This window comes from Triturus cristatus, chromosome 3_2, assembly GCF_964204655.1.
Source record: "Triturus cristatus chromosome 3_2, aTriCri1.1, whole genome shotgun sequence".
NCBI classification, from domain to species: domain Eukaryota; kingdom Metazoa; phylum Chordata; class Amphibia; order Caudata; family Salamandridae; genus Triturus; species Triturus cristatus.
In genome coordinates this window covers 1,134,659,799-1,134,677,847 of record NC_140584.1, presented here as the reverse complement: position 1 = coordinate 1,134,677,847, position 18,049 = coordinate 1,134,659,799, and the positions used below count along the sequence as shown (strand labels likewise).

Here is an 18,049-nt window from a genome sequence, read left to right as displayed (position 1 = left end):
GGCGCCCAACATCGAATTTGCACTCTGCACCAGGCCGCCCCTGTGCCGCTGGTGGTGTAAGTTTGGTGCTGCTATGTGGCCCCATTGCTTAACCTAATCCCCCAATGCTTGGCCCCTGCAACCAATTTACTTACCTGCAAGCAGCGTGGCTCCAGGCACCCCCTGTCTCCATTTGAATGCATTGGGTCAAACTCAGATTTTGATCTCTGCACCCGTACACCCATGTGCCGCTGGTGGGGCACTTTTTGTACTTCCCTGACCCCTGGTCCTTGCTGACGTTTGGCTCCAAAGACTGAAATTGTAAGTGCAATACTTACCTGCTTAATCGCAATATTGTTTCCTCCATAGGTTAACATTGAACAGTGAGAAAACGTTCTTGAGTGTCGATTTTTGAAAGTGAAAAAGTATTTTTAATTAAAAATGCACCTACCTTTTTATGAAGACCTGGGTCTTAAAATAAAGAACAAAGTATAATTTTATAAAATTGGATCTCCTTCTCGAGGCCTATGTATATTATTGATCAAGTCTGTGCAATAGAGGTCTTACACTCCTCTGTGTTAGACCTAAAGACTGTTCGCCCACACTACTACTAATAGAGCACTTTGGGTTTAACATTGAGCCCTGTACACTTTCGGGGGAACCTCTGGACTCGGTATTATCACCTAGTGATAGATTCATATACTGAGCCAGCTTCCTACACAACCTATTATTCCAGAACGGAGGACAGTTAATGTTTCTGCTTTGACTACATTGAATTCAGCGATCAGTGAAAACAATGCTAGTGATACAGGTACGATGGAGCCTATTTTGAAACCACAAATGAAACCTAGCTCAATCTACTGCAGGCCAAGTTAAAGATTAGTAGAAACTTTGATACCGTTTCTTCAGTCTCACTCATTGCAACTCAAAATGGAAGTAGGTGATGTAAGGCAGCATTTACAATAGACAGAACCAGAAGACCCAATATGATTTAGCACAAATGTCAGAATATATACCCCACTGTCCTTCTAGGAAGTCAACCCTTTTGGGCAAACATTTTACCAAGACCAAATATTTTAAGCCATTTCAACCAAAAGGGGAAACCAGAAACCCAAGGAAAATAACTAATCTTGAACCTCAGTTATCTGAAACAGAGCTGTCGGAAGAAACAAAACCCTTGCCATCAAAGATGGCAAGGGTTGGTAAATCAAAGCGCTTCGAACAATTGCATGGCTGAAAGAAATGTGATTAATGGTTCTCCGTCTCCCACATAGCCAAAGGGCTTTCTAAATGAATCAACAAACCTAGACCACATTCATCCTATTATATTGTTCCTATTACAACACACCTCCAAAAGATCCTCAAAATTATTCAAAACAAGGCAGCATTCAAAATTAATTAGAAGGCTCTATCTAAACATCATATTTCCTCCAATTCATCAATAATTAATGTGATCTTTGTACCACCTCAGTGCTGTGAATTGCACGAAACTACTAAATTAACGGTATACAACCAAGAAGAGTCATAATATATTTTAACATATAGGCAGGTATTTGGTGATTGGGTAATCAGAGTGCAGACCCCAAATCAATAATATCCAACTATTTTTTAGCTAGTTCAGAAACCAACAACAATACAACAGCTCACATATTGGCCTTAAGACAACCATCAAAACAATATAAAAAAACAGCTGAGAGGTCAAGACTATTGAATCTTCCCCACCCAGCTTCCAAAGTTGCAAGATCTTAAAATGGTAATTGGTTTTATACATAATGATTTTACGATACTGCACGTAAAATGGGCATAGGCTCACACAAAAAAAAACAGTTTGGCATGGTCCTACTGCCCAAAAAACACTTTATTAGACAACCTAATGAATTCTATTCATCTAATTTAAAATGACAGGACAAAAGCAACTAAAAACGCTCCCACGCATGTTGCACGCAGTAGCATATTCTGTGCAAAGGTCACATTTGAGTTGCAGAATGCTAAATTTAGGATTTAAACTGACATTAATGAGACATTTACCCAAAGAGTGCTAAACATGTAAAAATGTCAGAATAGCAGAGTAATCCTGCCACTCAATGTGATGCACTACAACACATAATGTGTCTTTTCTTTCCACATAATTTAGTCAATTCTGTCACATAAGTAGGTCCTCTCCTACTGCACGATTCCAATGGCTCTGAGTAGAAGGTTATAGCACATGATGTGCAGGGCTTTAAGAGGGCTGACTTCCAGTGGGTCTTACACCCAGTAGTAATTTAAAACAAGCATTGGCATAGCCAACAGGTCTTGCCTTTGGGACCTTCTAAGTGTTTAGCGAGAGCTATTGCCTTTGACAATGTGTTTAAGCTATGTTGTAGAGCAGTGTAGCTGCTGTGCAGCATGTTGAAAAGACATAATAAAGTATTATAAGGATTTTTGTTACCTTATATATAACCAAGTAAACATTATGTACAAATGAACGACCCTATTAAAAAAAGAATTAACATATACAATGTCTTCCAGTTTGTCTGCCCTGGTGCCGAGGTGATGTTGTGCTGATGCTCGGGTGATGCTGAGTTATACTGACATGGGACTGAGGTGGTGGTGTGCGGAGGTGGTGTTCAGTAATGCTGAGTTGGTGCTGTGCTGGTGCTGCGCTAATGCTGAATTGGTGCTGCACTGGTGCTGAGGTGGTGCTGCGCTGATGCTGAGGTGGTGCTTTGCTGTGGCTGAATATTGTTGAGGTGGTGGGGTAGTGCTCATGTGCTGCTGAGTGACGCTCAGGTGGTGTTGCAGTGGTGCTGCTGAGTGGCCCTGATTGGTGCTGCACTGATGCATTGGTGCTAAAGTGGTCAAATACAATTACAGAACACATGCATTCTAACTTGTACATGCACAGATTCGGAGACTCATATAAAAATGTAGTATGAAGCGAAAGGCATAATCATGAAGCACTGGAAATGGAATGTCTTTACGTGCTCACTCGATAACAGAGGCGACTGAAGTATACAATGTTAAGGTTTTCAGTGTTTTAAAAAATATTTCTGTGCGTTAACGTCTTAAGTGGGCATAAATATCTGCAATGGATCAGTGCAATAAGGATGAAAGGCAAACTTTTTCGACAACGCCATCACATTCTATTTAGACAGCAACTGAAAGGCTGTTTTTATTTATTTTATGGTGTATTGTTTTATTTTTCTACATGAGCGCATAGATTTCAAACGGAACGTCCTCCGTTATAGCTATCAATGAGTTCTATTACGGTGTACGTCGTTAATGAACAGGACGTTGCTGCAATACAAAAGATCCCGACTCAATTAAATTGCTAGGACTATATCAAATCATGTAAATAAACAAAAACACTCAAGTGTGTGGAATTTGTGTCAACGTTTGCTCTAAAAAATATAACTGCTCTTGTGCCCGAAAACTTTCAGTGTGAACTGTGACAATTCTCAGTCTGTTTTGCGAGGGGAAAGCACTCACTGACAACTCGTAATACCAGCTCCTAAAACTTCCCAATTTTTCTATGGAGCAACACTTGCAGTCGGTCAACTACTGCTTCTGACAGCTCCCACACACTGCCCGTTCTTCTAAGCGGCAGCTCGTCTTGCACACACACCCCCCCCGAAAGATGTTGCAGCACACTGTCAACTCTCACTCTAGCTCTCATCACAAGCTGCACTCACTCCTTAAAGCAGCAGGTCTCAACGCTACCCGCCATACTCGTTTAAAGGGGGGGGGCTATGACAAGCTCTTGCTTTAGGAATACATCTACCACCCCTGACTTTTCCTCCCCGTACTCCAACTGCTGCCTTCTGTGGGGAACACTTCTCAACCTAGCTCGTGATCTTTTCTCCTTATGAATGAAGAGCTGTTAACAGATCCCACCTCTGAGCTGCAGGACACAACCCACCCCCAGTTCCTCTTCTGAGGAACAGCACTCGTTGCTTGACCCTTCGCTGAGCAATAGTTCAGCTGCCTCATGCTTTGCCTGGAGAGGATATAACGAGGTGAGAGCGCCGGGTACAATGTGGGAGGGAAGGGGGGGAGGGAGAAGTGCTGCTACTTACATGGACCATCCGTGATTTCAGCCACATGTCGGTCATCCGTAGATGCTGTTATAACGGTGTCATTTGACCATAATTCTAGCACTTACGGGTCACATAACAACTAATACCACGGCTGAACATACTCTGAAGGTGGGGGAGAGGAGGGGGGTCGTGTCGGAGTGGGCGGTACTGCTAGTGTGAAAGATGGCCTACGATTGGAGCACTGTAGAACTTCTCAACAATCCTGGTGCTGTCTATCTAGGAGCGACCGGTTAGGTGAGGTAGTCACGGGCTGCGTGGAGATAGCCGTAACAAGGTACGAAGAATCTGAGTCAGTACGAAAGTTAGAGGAGCAACACTTTATGTATAATCTAATCCATTCGTCCACACAGACAATAATTCAACTGTGAAAACTCGAACGTTTGATTATAAACGATCCAAGGGCGAGTGAAGGCGCAGCCAAGAGGGAAGGTGCAGGGAAAGGAAAATAATACAAGCATTTGCAATGCAATAGGACTCGCATTTACGTGAGACCTATTGCATTGCAAACGGGAGTACGGGCAGGCGAGAAGGCACGAACAACAGGAGGCACGGGAAGAAAATAGTGCTCACAATCTAAATAAAACATACTGTGCAACACTTTAACCCCTTCGCTGCACACGGCAACCGTGGCTCATGACGGAGCGGCTCCGTCATGAGCGGGGAAGGGGTTAAGTAAAGGGGCCAGTGGCCATGGAAGGAAAGGATACAAATGACGACACGGTCGTCATAAGGAGGGACTAACAAGTCTAAAACCAATCGGAAGGCGGCATTTAGGAACAATAAAGACACAAGCCAATGAAAAAGATAGGCAGAGAGTGGACGGAGCTTTCGCGGAGCTTCCACTCCATACTGAATACTGCATGCCTCGCAAAGCGAGCAGCGCATGTATGCTGCAGCAATAGGCTCGACCTAAAAATGGACACTGAAATGGGGCCCTATATTTATGACCTTAACTTTACTGGCAAACAACACTGATCGATCTCTGGAAAATTAATGTAAAAAAGTTAAAGTAATCCATGGCAGCAATTTAGTTCCTGGTTTATACCCCACGTTTTACTTAATTTTGGATTCCCCAAGAGTGCTAACTATTTCCAAGATGTTGTGTTGTATTTATTTCCTGTGTGGCGTATTACTCTTGTAGGGTGCATACTTTGAACTTAGTTACCTCCAGGTGGTTATAGTGGACCACAATTGAGAGGTCTGGAGTTGAGGTAGTACGCAGGACGGGTTTCTCACAGCCCCTGTCAGTGTGTCAAAAAGGTGCTGAGAATACCTGGTCATCGAATCAATTTCCTCCCTGCAGAGTGCACAGAGCAATTGTCACATATTCCAGTTGCAATTTTGATTCTGTCCAAATGTAAGAGAATTAGTTATAAAGTTATCAAAATATTGACAAGGCGAAAGTAAAATAAAATGCATCGCTTCCAGGTGAGTTGATGCGCTGTGTGTTTGGGGGTTGCTGAATTGAAGCAGACGTGTGGAAGTACATTCAGGAGAGAGTGAATAGAAGGTGCTGAAGAGGAAAGAGGTGCGGTGTCAGGTATGCAGATGGAAGAGATGTAGGGAGAACAAGCATTGACATAGCCAATAGGTCTCGCCTTTGGGACCTTATAAGTTTTTAGCAATGCAACAGTTGCATAACTAAATACTTATAAGGTCCCGAAACCGAGACCTATTGGCTATGCCAAGCGGCCGTACGGCACCGAGACCTATTGGCTATGCCAAGCGGCCGTACGGCCACGAAAGTGAAAGTAATCGTGGAAAAGCGTGGCACACGCGCCACCGCACATGCACTGTAGCTCTAGGCTGGCCTGGTAGCACTTTTTGGAGCCCTCTCAAAAAGTCTCGCCAGACCAGCGCATGCGCTGGGTCAGGCGAGACCTAAAAAGGGTATCCATTTCTAACAGAGTAAACATAATGGAAGTGATTGACACACTGTGAAGATCACTACCTCTTCCACAGGTCTCAGTGAATCAGTCTCACAATTCCAGAATTGTAAAATTTTCAATATTAATTATATACAAAAACTTTGTTACTCATTTATAAGTAACAGCTAACAACCACTGACAAAGCCTGTAGTCCTGGCTGATTTTATGTGTATGCCAGTTGTGTTACATATCTGGATTTTATGGTTATGTCATGATAATTTTTACATCGCACTAATCACCCAAGAGGGTACCCAGGCACTTGAACAGGAGTGTAGGTGTGTGGTCCCAAGGTGCTTATATATGAGGCAGGTCTTAAGCTTCTTGGGTAACTCAAGAAGCGAGGAGGAAGCTCTGATGTGTTGAGGTAGGTCATTCCTTTCTTGGGTGCGATGTAGGAGAATGTGCTACCTACAGTTTTGCTTTTGCAGATGTGGGGAGTGTGTGAGTGAGAGTGAGGCAGAGCGAAGGTGTATGGTGGGGTGGTGAAAGTGTATGCGGCTGTTCGGGTATTCTGGTCCTTTGCTGTGTTGGGGCTTTGTAAGTGTGCATGAGAAGTTTGAATTGGCTGCACTTGTGATGAGGAGCCATTGAAGCTTCCTGCGGTGCGGTGTTATGTGGGTGTGGCATGAGAGGTCGAGTACCAGTCTTGTAGTTGTGTTCTGGATAGTCTGGAGTCTGTGTAAGAGTTGTTTGGATATTCTGTCATACAGTGTGTTGCCGTACTCCAGACAGCTGGTGATAAGTGCTTGTGTGACGGTCTGTCTGGTGTTCTGACGCAACCATTTGAAGATCTTTCGCAGCATGCGTAGAATGTGGAAGCAGGAAGTGCACACTGCATTGACTTGAGCCGCCATGTTGAGCTTGTCGTCTAGGATGAACCCTAGATTTCTTGCGTGGTCTGTGGGTGTTGGTCTTAGATCCAATGCTACTAGGTGGAATCCCCGGTAGAGATCTTGTTGCCGAAGTCCAGTACTTCCGTCTTGTTGGAGTTGGGCTTCAGGCAGTTGGTTTGCATCCAGTCTGCTACCATGGCCATGAAGTTGGTTCTGGTGGTGTTTGTCTTGTCCATCAGGGAAATGATGAGTTGGGTATAGGAGATGCTGGTTATGTCATGTGATTGGATGATGTTGGTGAGCTGTGTCATGTATATGTTAAAAAGGGTAGGGCAGTGGGATGATCCCTGTAGGGCGCCGCATATCAGTTTTTTGGTCTATGATGTAAAGGGTGGATGTGAAGATGCAATAACAGAAAGCTCGGACAGAAACCAAAATATCGGTCGGACGCCACAATATGAGAATTGCCAAAATGTTGCCATGCCCTTCATTACATAGACCACAGCCCTTTTAGAGACCACCCCACACTTTATGTATCCCACTTCAAGCCCTGATGGTGTGTTTTACTGCCCCAATATGATTGTATTTGGCAAGAGAACAACCATATTGAACAACTGCCCCCACAACCGGATCCGTTGAAACTTACCAGAAGCCTCTCGTGGCAAAAGAAGTCAACAAAATAACGTCATGAGATACTATCAGCACAGAGGAAACCACAGCAATCATAAAGACCATACATTCTGAGGCTCCGTCGGACCCTTGCCCTTATCACACTTTCAACAAAGGATCAACTACCATCAGCAAGGCCCTCACCCCATCTTCAAAATCTCCACAACCACATTTCCAGAACCCTGGAAGCACGCTTCGTCAACACCCTCAGCTGACCCAACCAAACTCTTCAACTACGGACCGGTATTCCTTCTCCATTCCCAGGCAAAGTCCTGAAGAAAAACATTGACAGACACCTCTCTGCCCATTTTCCCAACAACTAGCGTCTCAACACTACACAACCAGGTTTCACATGGAACAACAGCACTGAGACCATCCTTATTGCAGCAATCGGCGACATCTGTATGATCCTGGATAGAGGTGAAACTGAAGCCCTCATTCTTGTAGATGTCTCAGCATGCTTTGACATCTGACACCGTGTACCATCCCATTTTGATCAGATTACTCCATGACAAGGGCATTCAAAGACATCTATATTAAAGATATCTCAAAGATGAGTGGGGGTCCAAGGGATATAATTTAAAGACTCAAAATAGTCGTAATCCCCAAATCCACGAACTATATCAACAAAAAACAACTATGAGTGGTTGATTAAAATTAAAAACGCTATCGCCCAGCCGCGTGATGTCGAGATGCGCCAGGTCTCACTGAACGTCCCCAATTCCCAGATGATGAAGCAAACCACTTCGGGTGGATGATGGGAATTTTACACTCATGCGTACACGCACACATGTACACATGAACTCACAGCATTAGCATTCCCTTACGATTGTGTCAAGGTTTTCACACAGGCGAGACTCATAGTTGTTTTTTGTTGATATCATTCAAAGACATCCCCTTCAATGGATCTGCACATTTCTCAGAAGAACCCAAACGATCAGCATACCACCATAGGCCACAGAAGCACATGAACTTATTTGCGGAGTCCAACAGGGCTCATCACTAAGTCCGATCCTCTTCAACATATACATGACTCCACTGGCAGATATTATCTGGGCTTACAACATCAACATCCTCGCCTACGCAGATGACATGAACTGACAGACAAAACACCCAGCACCAAGAACAAGTTCACCGCATGCACGACCGAATTTGCCACCCAGATGCAGTCAACCTGCCTTAAGCTAAACTCTGACAAGACTAAAGTGGTGATTTGCAGGAGGGACGCCTACAGATCTTGGACTCGCTCCCATTCCCAGACACAAGCTAGAAATCTCTGAACTATAGATAGCAAACTGGGCATGTCCGCTCAAGTTGATGTAGTTGCGTTATCCTGTTTTCACACCCTGAAGATGCTCAAGAAAATCTTCAAACTGCTATCAAACAACACCAGGTAAAACAGTCACCCAAGCCATCATCACCAGCAGACTGAACTATGGGAACATTCTATATGCAGGAATAACCAACTAGACCTTCCAGAACGAAGCAGCCAGACTAGTCCTCAATCACCCAGGCTAAGCCTCCATCACACCTCACCTAAGGGAACTACACCTGTTTTTTACACAAAAGGGCGCACTCCTAAAACTCTTCACCCACACATACAAAAGCAATCTAAAGCACATGACTTGCCTACACGAACAGCTCCCCTCCAGGCACCGCTGTTCTGCAACTCTCAATAGCACACACCCCACTCATACACAAAAGCAGAGCAGGTCTTACGTGGCTCCTAAAGCCTGGAACAACCTCCTACTATACATCGGAGCCTCTTCCTCTCTTCTTGAGTTCCACAAGATGATGAACCCTGACTCTTTAAGTAGGTCCTCCCGAGGGCAGCTTAAAACGCCTGCTACAGCGCCAGGATACCCTCGCGGGTGACAGTACGCCATAAAACTAAAGGCAACATAAAATATTTCTTGCTTCAGGACCCAGTACAGTGAAGTACTCAGCCCAACCTTTGTCCAGTACACGGCTGTACTCACTGCACCTGCAGAGCCAATACCCGAGAGTATTTTATATACCGGACTCAAGCATGTAATGTAATGGTACTCACTGATTCTGGCTCCAAATATAAATACTTTATAGTCAATTAATAACAAACCAGTACAATTTGACCATAAAATCATTTGAAAACAATATTATATTAAAATGTTATCTGATGGGACCCGCAGTACTCAGCTCACTGCGCCTGACACTGTACGTTAAGGTACACGCAATGCTCACGATTAAAGGGACAAGATGACACTCTCTGAACCTAAATCAAGCACACGGTAATAATCAGTGCAACGGGCTGACGTGCACTATAGTACTCACCGTGTATGGATTCGTACTTTATAGCACCAATTACACCTGCCCCAAGAACGTGATGATATTTTATGCCATTTATTTCAGTACCTGATCTGCCCAGTCTTTCCCTGACTGCCGCATAAAAGGTGCTAGCCGCGCTTAACACCACTATGTACTGGTATTTTGGTATCAGGCTCCAGTACTCACTTTCAAGGTCTCTAGTACCTGCACGAGCTGCCTTTTTATCTACCTCGTCTTAATACTACCTAAAACTGGTCAGCGCGGTACTTACCGGAGCCGGCCTCTGCTGTCGATGCATGGCTATCGAGGCTTCCAGTCCGCTGTCAGCATGTACCGTGTGCTTACACTGCCCGCTGCCTGTCACAAGCACTAGTCTGCTGGGTGGCCACCGAGCCATCCACTGCGCATGCTCACAGGCAAATGGCCTACGCCCAACGCACGCGCACAGTCATGAACACAGAGGCCTATTAGAACACACACAAGTAGAAAACAGATATTGTGCGCATGCGTATTATCCGGATAGAACCGCTCTTTGGCGCAGGCTCAGAAATGTTATACACCTATCGAGGACAGAGAGCATGCTCAGAACTGGAGGCAGACCTGTGCGCATGCGTAATGGAATGGAAATATACAGGCATGAGGGGCTGGTAGCTTTCCTTCAATTTGCTAGGGATAAAAAGTTTTCCTCTCTATTCTTAGAAACATATGGCAATACATGAGTGAGCACATAATGCGATACCAGCCTTTTCTTAAATGGATCACTGAAACTGTTCCCCAAGCAAAGTGTCTTCAATTTTTCTATCCTACTCCTATCCTTTTCAACTATTTTTCTACTTCCACTTTCTTCATTCCTTCTAGCCTTCCTTCCATTGCCGTTTCTTTCCTTTCTTCCATCTCTTTCCATATCTGTATTCTTCTTCCCTTCCTTCTTTTTTGGTATGTACAGATTTGCCTAATTTTTTTTCTCTCAATTGTTATTATTTCTCTTTCACCATGTACCCATGTTTGGCTCATTGCCAGCTTGTAATCCCGACCAAACACGTGTGCATGCTATGATCTTTTTTGCAGTTCAATTTATTAGCTAGTTTCCTGTGATCTGCAAGTCACAGATCAATGCAGGTTTGTCTGGCAATCATGGCTCCATTCCCACCGCTCGCACAGACAGTCACTGAGGAACAACCATTGTCCTGTATGTTGATACCCTTCCACTTTTAACCCTCTCAAAGGACAAGCACATTGAGCTGTAAAAGAGGTACCTATCATGAGCTAGAAGAGAGTAGCAGCAGCATGTGGGGTCCTACACAAAACAACTTCAGGAACAGCTATTGAGATACAAATACAGCCACCTGCTGTTAAACAGCCTTGGATGTAAACCATTCTGGGAATCTGTCATAGAGATGATTGCTTCCTTTAAGCCTTTTTTTTTCAAACTGATGACATATTGTCAGATCAGTGGACAGAGGCACACTTTGCTGAGGTTTATATGATCACATTCACACATATTTCACACTTTCGAAGTTGACACTTCCTGGTTTTCTATGACTTTTTTTTGAAGAGTATAAACATTCGTTGAACATTGAAAATCATCTGTTTTCAGAATTCACATAATTGTGTACTATTTAAGCATACGTTTCACCCTAATTTAATGCTACACGCTTGAAGGCATAGATCGAGTATACAATAGTTATTCACTGACCATTGCAATATTGCAACATTTTATCCCCAAGACGAACTGACTCATTTTTGTCCTCTATATACCATCACATGAGTGGGAAACTGACCTATAAAAACACTGGCCAGTCCTGCCTCTGCCAACGTTTTTACTGATCAGCACTCTGCATAGAGAAAGGGCAGCCATTTGCAGCATGCCTAACATTACATGCTATGTCCCTGCTGCCAGGATAAGGTGTCTTAATAGCACTTCACTGATGAGGTGTTGAAGCGCTTTTTGGTCAGTTAGCATTCTACTCTGGAACCTAAAAATGATTAGTGGTGAATTAGCATAGGGAAATATGAAATTAATTTGAGCGCAGGACATGTTAGTCTGTTATTTTACTTGAAAGGAATAGTACAGTGATAGAAGATAGAAGGGTCTAGAAAGTAGTTTTTTTTAGTTCATAGCAGTAGGAGGAGGTATCAGATGAGTAAAGGTGAAGTGGAGGGTACGAGTCAGAGGAAAGGGATTAGAAAGGAGATCTGAATAGAAAAAGAGATATGAGTTGATGCATGGAGGGTTGGTGGAGGAAAAAGAGTCTAGAAAGGGTTCTTTTGTGGGTCTTAGTAGTGGAAAGGGGTTTGGGATGAGTGAGGGTAGAGGATATATTGAGAGAGGTTTAGTGTCAGGAATAGAGTAGTGCATTGAAGACAGTAGTAGAATGGCGTTTGGGATGAGTCAGAGTGGAGGTAGAGGATATATTGCGAGAGATATAGAGTGAGATACAGGGTAGTGCATTGGAAATGTTGAATTAGAAGAAAAGTAATAAATATAAAGATACGTAAGTACATGGAAGGTATATATGTATAAGGAAGGTAATATTTGTATATTTAAGTTGTATTTAATAAACTCTTATTTTCCAGTGTTGCTGTACTTTGTAATTTCTTTAATTGTTTTGGTAATTTAACAGTGAAGCAATTGTAGATAAATAGTTATGATAACAGATTTACAAATGTTTATACAGTCACCTATATTAAACATAGAATTATATAACTATAAGTAATATGTACATTTGTTAAGCGAAACTAACAAATATCTATATATTTAAAAACATAATTATTTATACACGTTTATACAAAGCAATACACACATATAGATGTGTACATAAAGTCCAAATAAATGCTTATATACAGAGGGATATGCTGTATATTTATGTTTGAGTATGGTGGTTAAGTGGGGAAGAGCCAATTCTTGAGTAGACTGAAGATAAGGTAGTTATCCATGGATCTTATGTTTGGGGGTAAAGAGTTCCATAGTTTGGCTGCTTGAACAGAGAAGGATGCACCACCTTTGTTTTTTTTTCTTGTATGTTGGAGGTTTGAGGCAAGCTGACATTCTAGAGCATAGGTTCCTTTGTTGGATGTATTTTGTGATTTTATTCCTGATGAAGAGCAGCCCTGTTCCATGTATTGCTTTGTGGTTGATACAAAGCAGCTTGAATGTGGATCTTCTGGCAACCAGTAACCAATGTAGGGCTTTCAAGGCAGGGGAGATGTGGTCTTGTGGCGTTATATGTATGTGATAAACTGAAATACATTTTCATCTAACTTTGTTTCTAATTTTTATGTGTTTCTCAGAGGTAAGTAACATGATTGTCTTACAACTATCTAATCATTCAGAACGTCTGCAGGTCAAGATGATCATATTGTCATTGTCATCATGAAACACTAGGGAAAAGCAAACATAATGGATTGTGAAAAACATATATGCTGAACATGTCCAACTGTACACATATTTATCTAAGAAATCTGATATAGGCATGAATTTACCTCAAAACATTACCTATGGTTGATGTTTTGAAATATCATCAACCATGTGAAGCCACATAAATGACATTTCTCCTGAATTGTGAAAGTGCAACTCTCTAATAAGCTTCTTGTTTTATTACAATGGTAACATTAGAACTCAGAATTTAGGATACAAAAACAACAGGCAACATTCTTGCAATTTGTGTGGTAGCCGATGCCTAAAAGTAAGAGTGGTATGATCACATTCTGTCCAGCCTGTGGTTTTTTGTAAGTGTTGAAAAATAACAGCAGCTGTAGTGAAAGTGTGGCCTGAAATAGAAATTTGAGAAGCAGTAACGTTAGAAACGTAGGTACTGATTTTTTGGTTATTCACATGACATCTCTGAATCATCAAAATTATGTATTTTGTTACCATAGACATCTGAAGGGTTGGAACTACTTCTGACTTATACTTGGGCACAAGTTTGGCTGCACAGCCGTAGATATTACATTTTTAAATGGTATTGATTTACAGTCAAGTATTGGTATTGATCCAGCGGAAAAGGGGCAAATTTTCATATCCTCCCTGCGTCACATATCCGGCAATCACACTTATTCATTCGCACACGCATTCATTGGTGGGGCCCAATAACACCAACACTCACACTTCTCACTCAAAATCCGCACGCAGGAGGATGAGGAATCCACTGGACATGTGGGGGTGGTACCTTATTACCTATAGAGAAAGTAAACGTGTTACAATGTATACATATTTACATCAATACTTATAGGATCCTAACCTTAACATCAAGGCACTCCACCACTCGGTCGACGGACCAATTAGTTGGACTGGTTGATGGTGATCTAGAACCAGCTAAAACACATTAAAGCTTTGGAATCCTTATTTAATGTCCTACTTAAAGAACCACAAACTCATTCTTTGTTAATCAATGTTTAGTTTATCTAATTACTTGCTTTCAGTTGCATAATTAGAATTTCGGTCAAAAGAGTTAAAATTTAATTATTCAACACAATTTAGCATGACATTTATATTTACCTATTCTTGCTATCGGGGCTCTTTTCTCTAATTCTGTTAGCTCTGCATAACTCAAATCCTTTCTGATAAATCGTCCCAATCGAATGCAGGCCAAGACTCAACAAGTCCAAAAAGTTCCTTCGCTCAGCACGGCACAGTCCCAAAGATATCCAAAGGACCAAGCAATCGTGCAAGCAAGTCGATCACACAAATTCGTGACACCCCTCCGGAGCGCACTAACTAACTCTCTCTATTCTACTATCGTTTTATAACAAATTCTGGGGAACGTGTAACATTTACTGAATTGGGAATGTTTTGCAATTGGTTGAACCCTTTAAAGACGCAATATGGTCCTTTATTTCTCATAGTCCAGGGTTCTCATAAAATTTGCTATTTCATTCTCTTAGCTCATACAGTTCTCATGCGAAAAGGTCCGATGTATCGACATGTTGACCTTCCGTTATAGGTGGTTATTGTTCCTTTGGGTCATTTACACTGACTGAAATCTGGCAGTCCTCCACGTTCCTATCCTTGACAAGGAACACTGTGCTCTGAATTGAGGATGCCTGGAGATCTTCGGAGCCATCCGAGTCAGCGCAGTAGACATTGCGCTCTATTATTAGTATTTTCCTGGCTTATAGCGACATTTCAAGCAATAACACTCACCAATTGGTCCCAACAGGAACGCAAAACATCACCAAAGCAACACAAATCATGCAATTTCTATCACCACGCCTTCTATTGTTAATATGCGTACCACAGTTAGTCATTAAAATTATTCTGCCATGCAAATAGCAATTAGTCCCGCGTGTAATTTGTGTTTATCAAGGTGCACTTTATTGGTTAGTATATCACGGCACACAGTTAATACAGGTTAATATGTAAACTGATTACGTCATTAGCATTTCCATGCAGAAATAGAGAAGGTATACACAAATTTTGTTTTACCTGCTCTATCAATCCCCCCTTTGGTGATTTTTAATATCACCATAAATTCCACTAAATTTTGATAATTTTTTTTTTATGGAAATGGATTCAGTTCTCTTAAATTTTGTTACGTCACATTATAGTTTTCCCCGTCTCATCCTCTCTTGTTTTCTTATATATTTTCTTTCCATTCTTCCAGTTCTATGTATCCTATTTCTCTTCCCTTTCTTTCTTTCTCTCTTTTCTTAGCGACTTCTCTTTTTATTTTATTTTGTAATTTTCTTCTTTTTATACATACCCATCCTAACCTCAGTATTAATATTAATATTATCACACAAGTTACTGGAATTAGAATTTCACCTATAAATGAGCTACCTAATTTTATCATAACATTTTTAATAGTAGAAAATCCTTTACTAATCTTCTCCCAAACACTCTCAACCTCCAATGGAACAATTTCCTCATGCAAATCCGTAATATTTTGAATATATTCCTTTAAATCATGACTCTCGTCAGGAATATAAGTACAACAATGTTGCACTTTTAGTATTCCTCAGACTCCTCCCTCTTTTGCCAAAATGATATCACGGGCAAGTCGATTCTGCATTACCATGGCTCTCATGGCAACCATTTTGTTATTTACCAGCAAGAACCCTCCAGCAGTGCTTGTCGATAAGCGATCCACTACTGTAGACAATTTTCTAATTTTGTGTGCATTCAGAGATATTCCAACGGCTGGTATCAGTGCTCCAAAAATATCCCCTACAATTTCTGACCAACTTTCCCTCCTTCTACGTGTTAGTTGTCTACCTATCTCATGCGCACCATCTTTTCCCCTTTCCACATGAAATATCTTTGGGAAGACCAGGCCTAGGTAACATGTGCCATACCAATGGTCCGGTAGTCGATAATAAGCTTTGTTCCCACAGATAAAATATAATCCAGGGAATACCGGATCATTTCCTCCTTTAAATCTCCATCCTCCCATGATTTTATACATATCATGGCATTCACTCGCACCTATAAAATAGTTATCATACACAGATTCATTTCTTCTATTACACAATTTCCCGATCTGAGGCCAATCTAAAGCCATAGCCGGACTGGTTTCTCCTTTCAAATGTTTTTCTCTTTCAACATCCCAGACCGTCTTTTCTCCCTTTCCCTCAGGTATCTTCCTTTGCATCTTGATTCTCCTCTCTTCCACCATATCCAAAAAGGTCTTTTCTTCCCTCTTCAGACTACAAGTGAGATTATTCCTAAATACTGCTTCTAAAGTTAATTCTCTAGTTTCTAAGAAATATTCACCTAAAACTTTACCAGGTTTTATCTTATTCAATTCAGGAACTACAGGTACTTGTGAAAAAATGTTATCTACATCAGAGAAGTAATATTCTAGTTTCGCTGTTTTAGAAAACAAACTTGCTAATACACTACATGTTATTCCATAAGTTACAGGAAGGTGGTGGTACGTAACACCTTCAGACACTGATGCAGGTAACTGCATGCAGACGTAACAATCTCTCACATCCATAGTTTTTACGTATTCATATAATAACTTTGAGAAAACGTTGTTAGAAAAATCAGTTATGGACCTATTCATATGTAAATCAGTTCTATCTATCACTCCAGTTGGATGAGTATCATGAATCTTTTCTATATTATTCTTATTCTCACTATGACCCTCTATCATTTCGAACGTTACTTTAAATGAAACTGTTAAAGCTGATACACTCCACAGAAGCATTAGTAATCCTGTACAACAACAACAACATATCTTGCACCATCTTCGAAGGAACACACATGTAGATTTTCTACCTTCTGTGTTTGCCATTTTGGAAATGATCACTGTCTTTTGACTAACCCTTGTCTACTCACAACTAGTTTTGTCTGAACCCAAGGCTCTGAGTGCCTACTTGGTTCCTTTCGGATATGTGTCTTACTCAGTATTTCAATCTCTCTCTGGAACACCTTCGTCCCTTCAATCTGGCATTTGACCATTCTTCACTTCATTCTCACAGTCTTGGTTCAGAATTTCCTGAACATCCTTCTCTTCTCCGATGTCGGACAAGATAACTCTCAGGATTTCCGAATCTTCTTCTTCCTCACCCACTTCTGGTATAGTGACACCTAGACTTCCTTGGCTGTCTGCTTCCTCTTGTGCTTCAGGAAGTGCCACGTATGTCCATTCTGGTGACTTATACTTCTGGTTGGGTTTCTTAGTCCGTTTTCCCTTTTCCAAGGGTGTCTGATCAATGTCTGTTGATTTCTCTTGGCTAGACACCTCATTCATTTGTTCTGCTCTAGATGACTTTACTCGTGTCAATCAATACCTTAATCTCTTTACCGTGTTTGGCCAAATTTCCTCCTTCGCTGGCCTTTTCAACTTACTTCCCTTTTCACTTCTTTCAGTTTTCTATGCTTTTTTCCTCAGGACTCGACCTTCTTGTACTTCTTCTTCACTGTCTTCAGATTCGGTTCCACCTTCACCCTTACCTTCGGTAGTTTTTCTTTCCACAACTTCCTGTTCCTTATCTAATTTTGTCCCTCCTCGTGTTTCTTCCAAGCAATCTTCCTGCTGACTAACTGTCCCTTCTTCTACCTGGATGTGTGGTTTCCCTACAGCTCCTCGGAGGTCTTCCGCAACAATCTTACCTTTACTCTCTGTATCTAGTACCTCACCTTCTACTTCTGTGACCTCAGGTGGAATTTCTCTCGTACTTACATGTGGAGCTTCTTTATCAAGAATTTCCTTGGCAGTTTCCTCAATGTTTTCTTTTACATTCTCATGTAGTTGTATCTGATTCTGAGCTAGTGTCAGAAATCTCCAATCTCCTTCTTAAGGGCAGATTC

At 41.7% G+C, this 18,049-nt stretch overlaps 1 protein-coding gene across 1 annotated transcript in view; it reads right to left on the bottom strand.

Moving 5' to 3' along the window:
- LOC146859258 (uncharacterized) overlaps nucleotides 1–18,049 on the bottom strand; it is a 400,212-nt gene that overhangs the window by 317,947 nt on the left and 64,216 nt on the right. The window contains exons 9-10 of the mRNA XM_085647151.1: nucleotides 13,962–13,969; nucleotides 10,064–10,217 (exon numbers count right to left, since the gene is read on the bottom strand). Of these exons, the coding sequence (XP_085503277.1) occupies nucleotides 10,064–10,217; nucleotides 13,962–13,969 (162 nt within the window). The remainder of the gene's footprint in view (nucleotides 1–10,063; nucleotides 10,218–13,961; nucleotides 13,970–18,049) is intronic.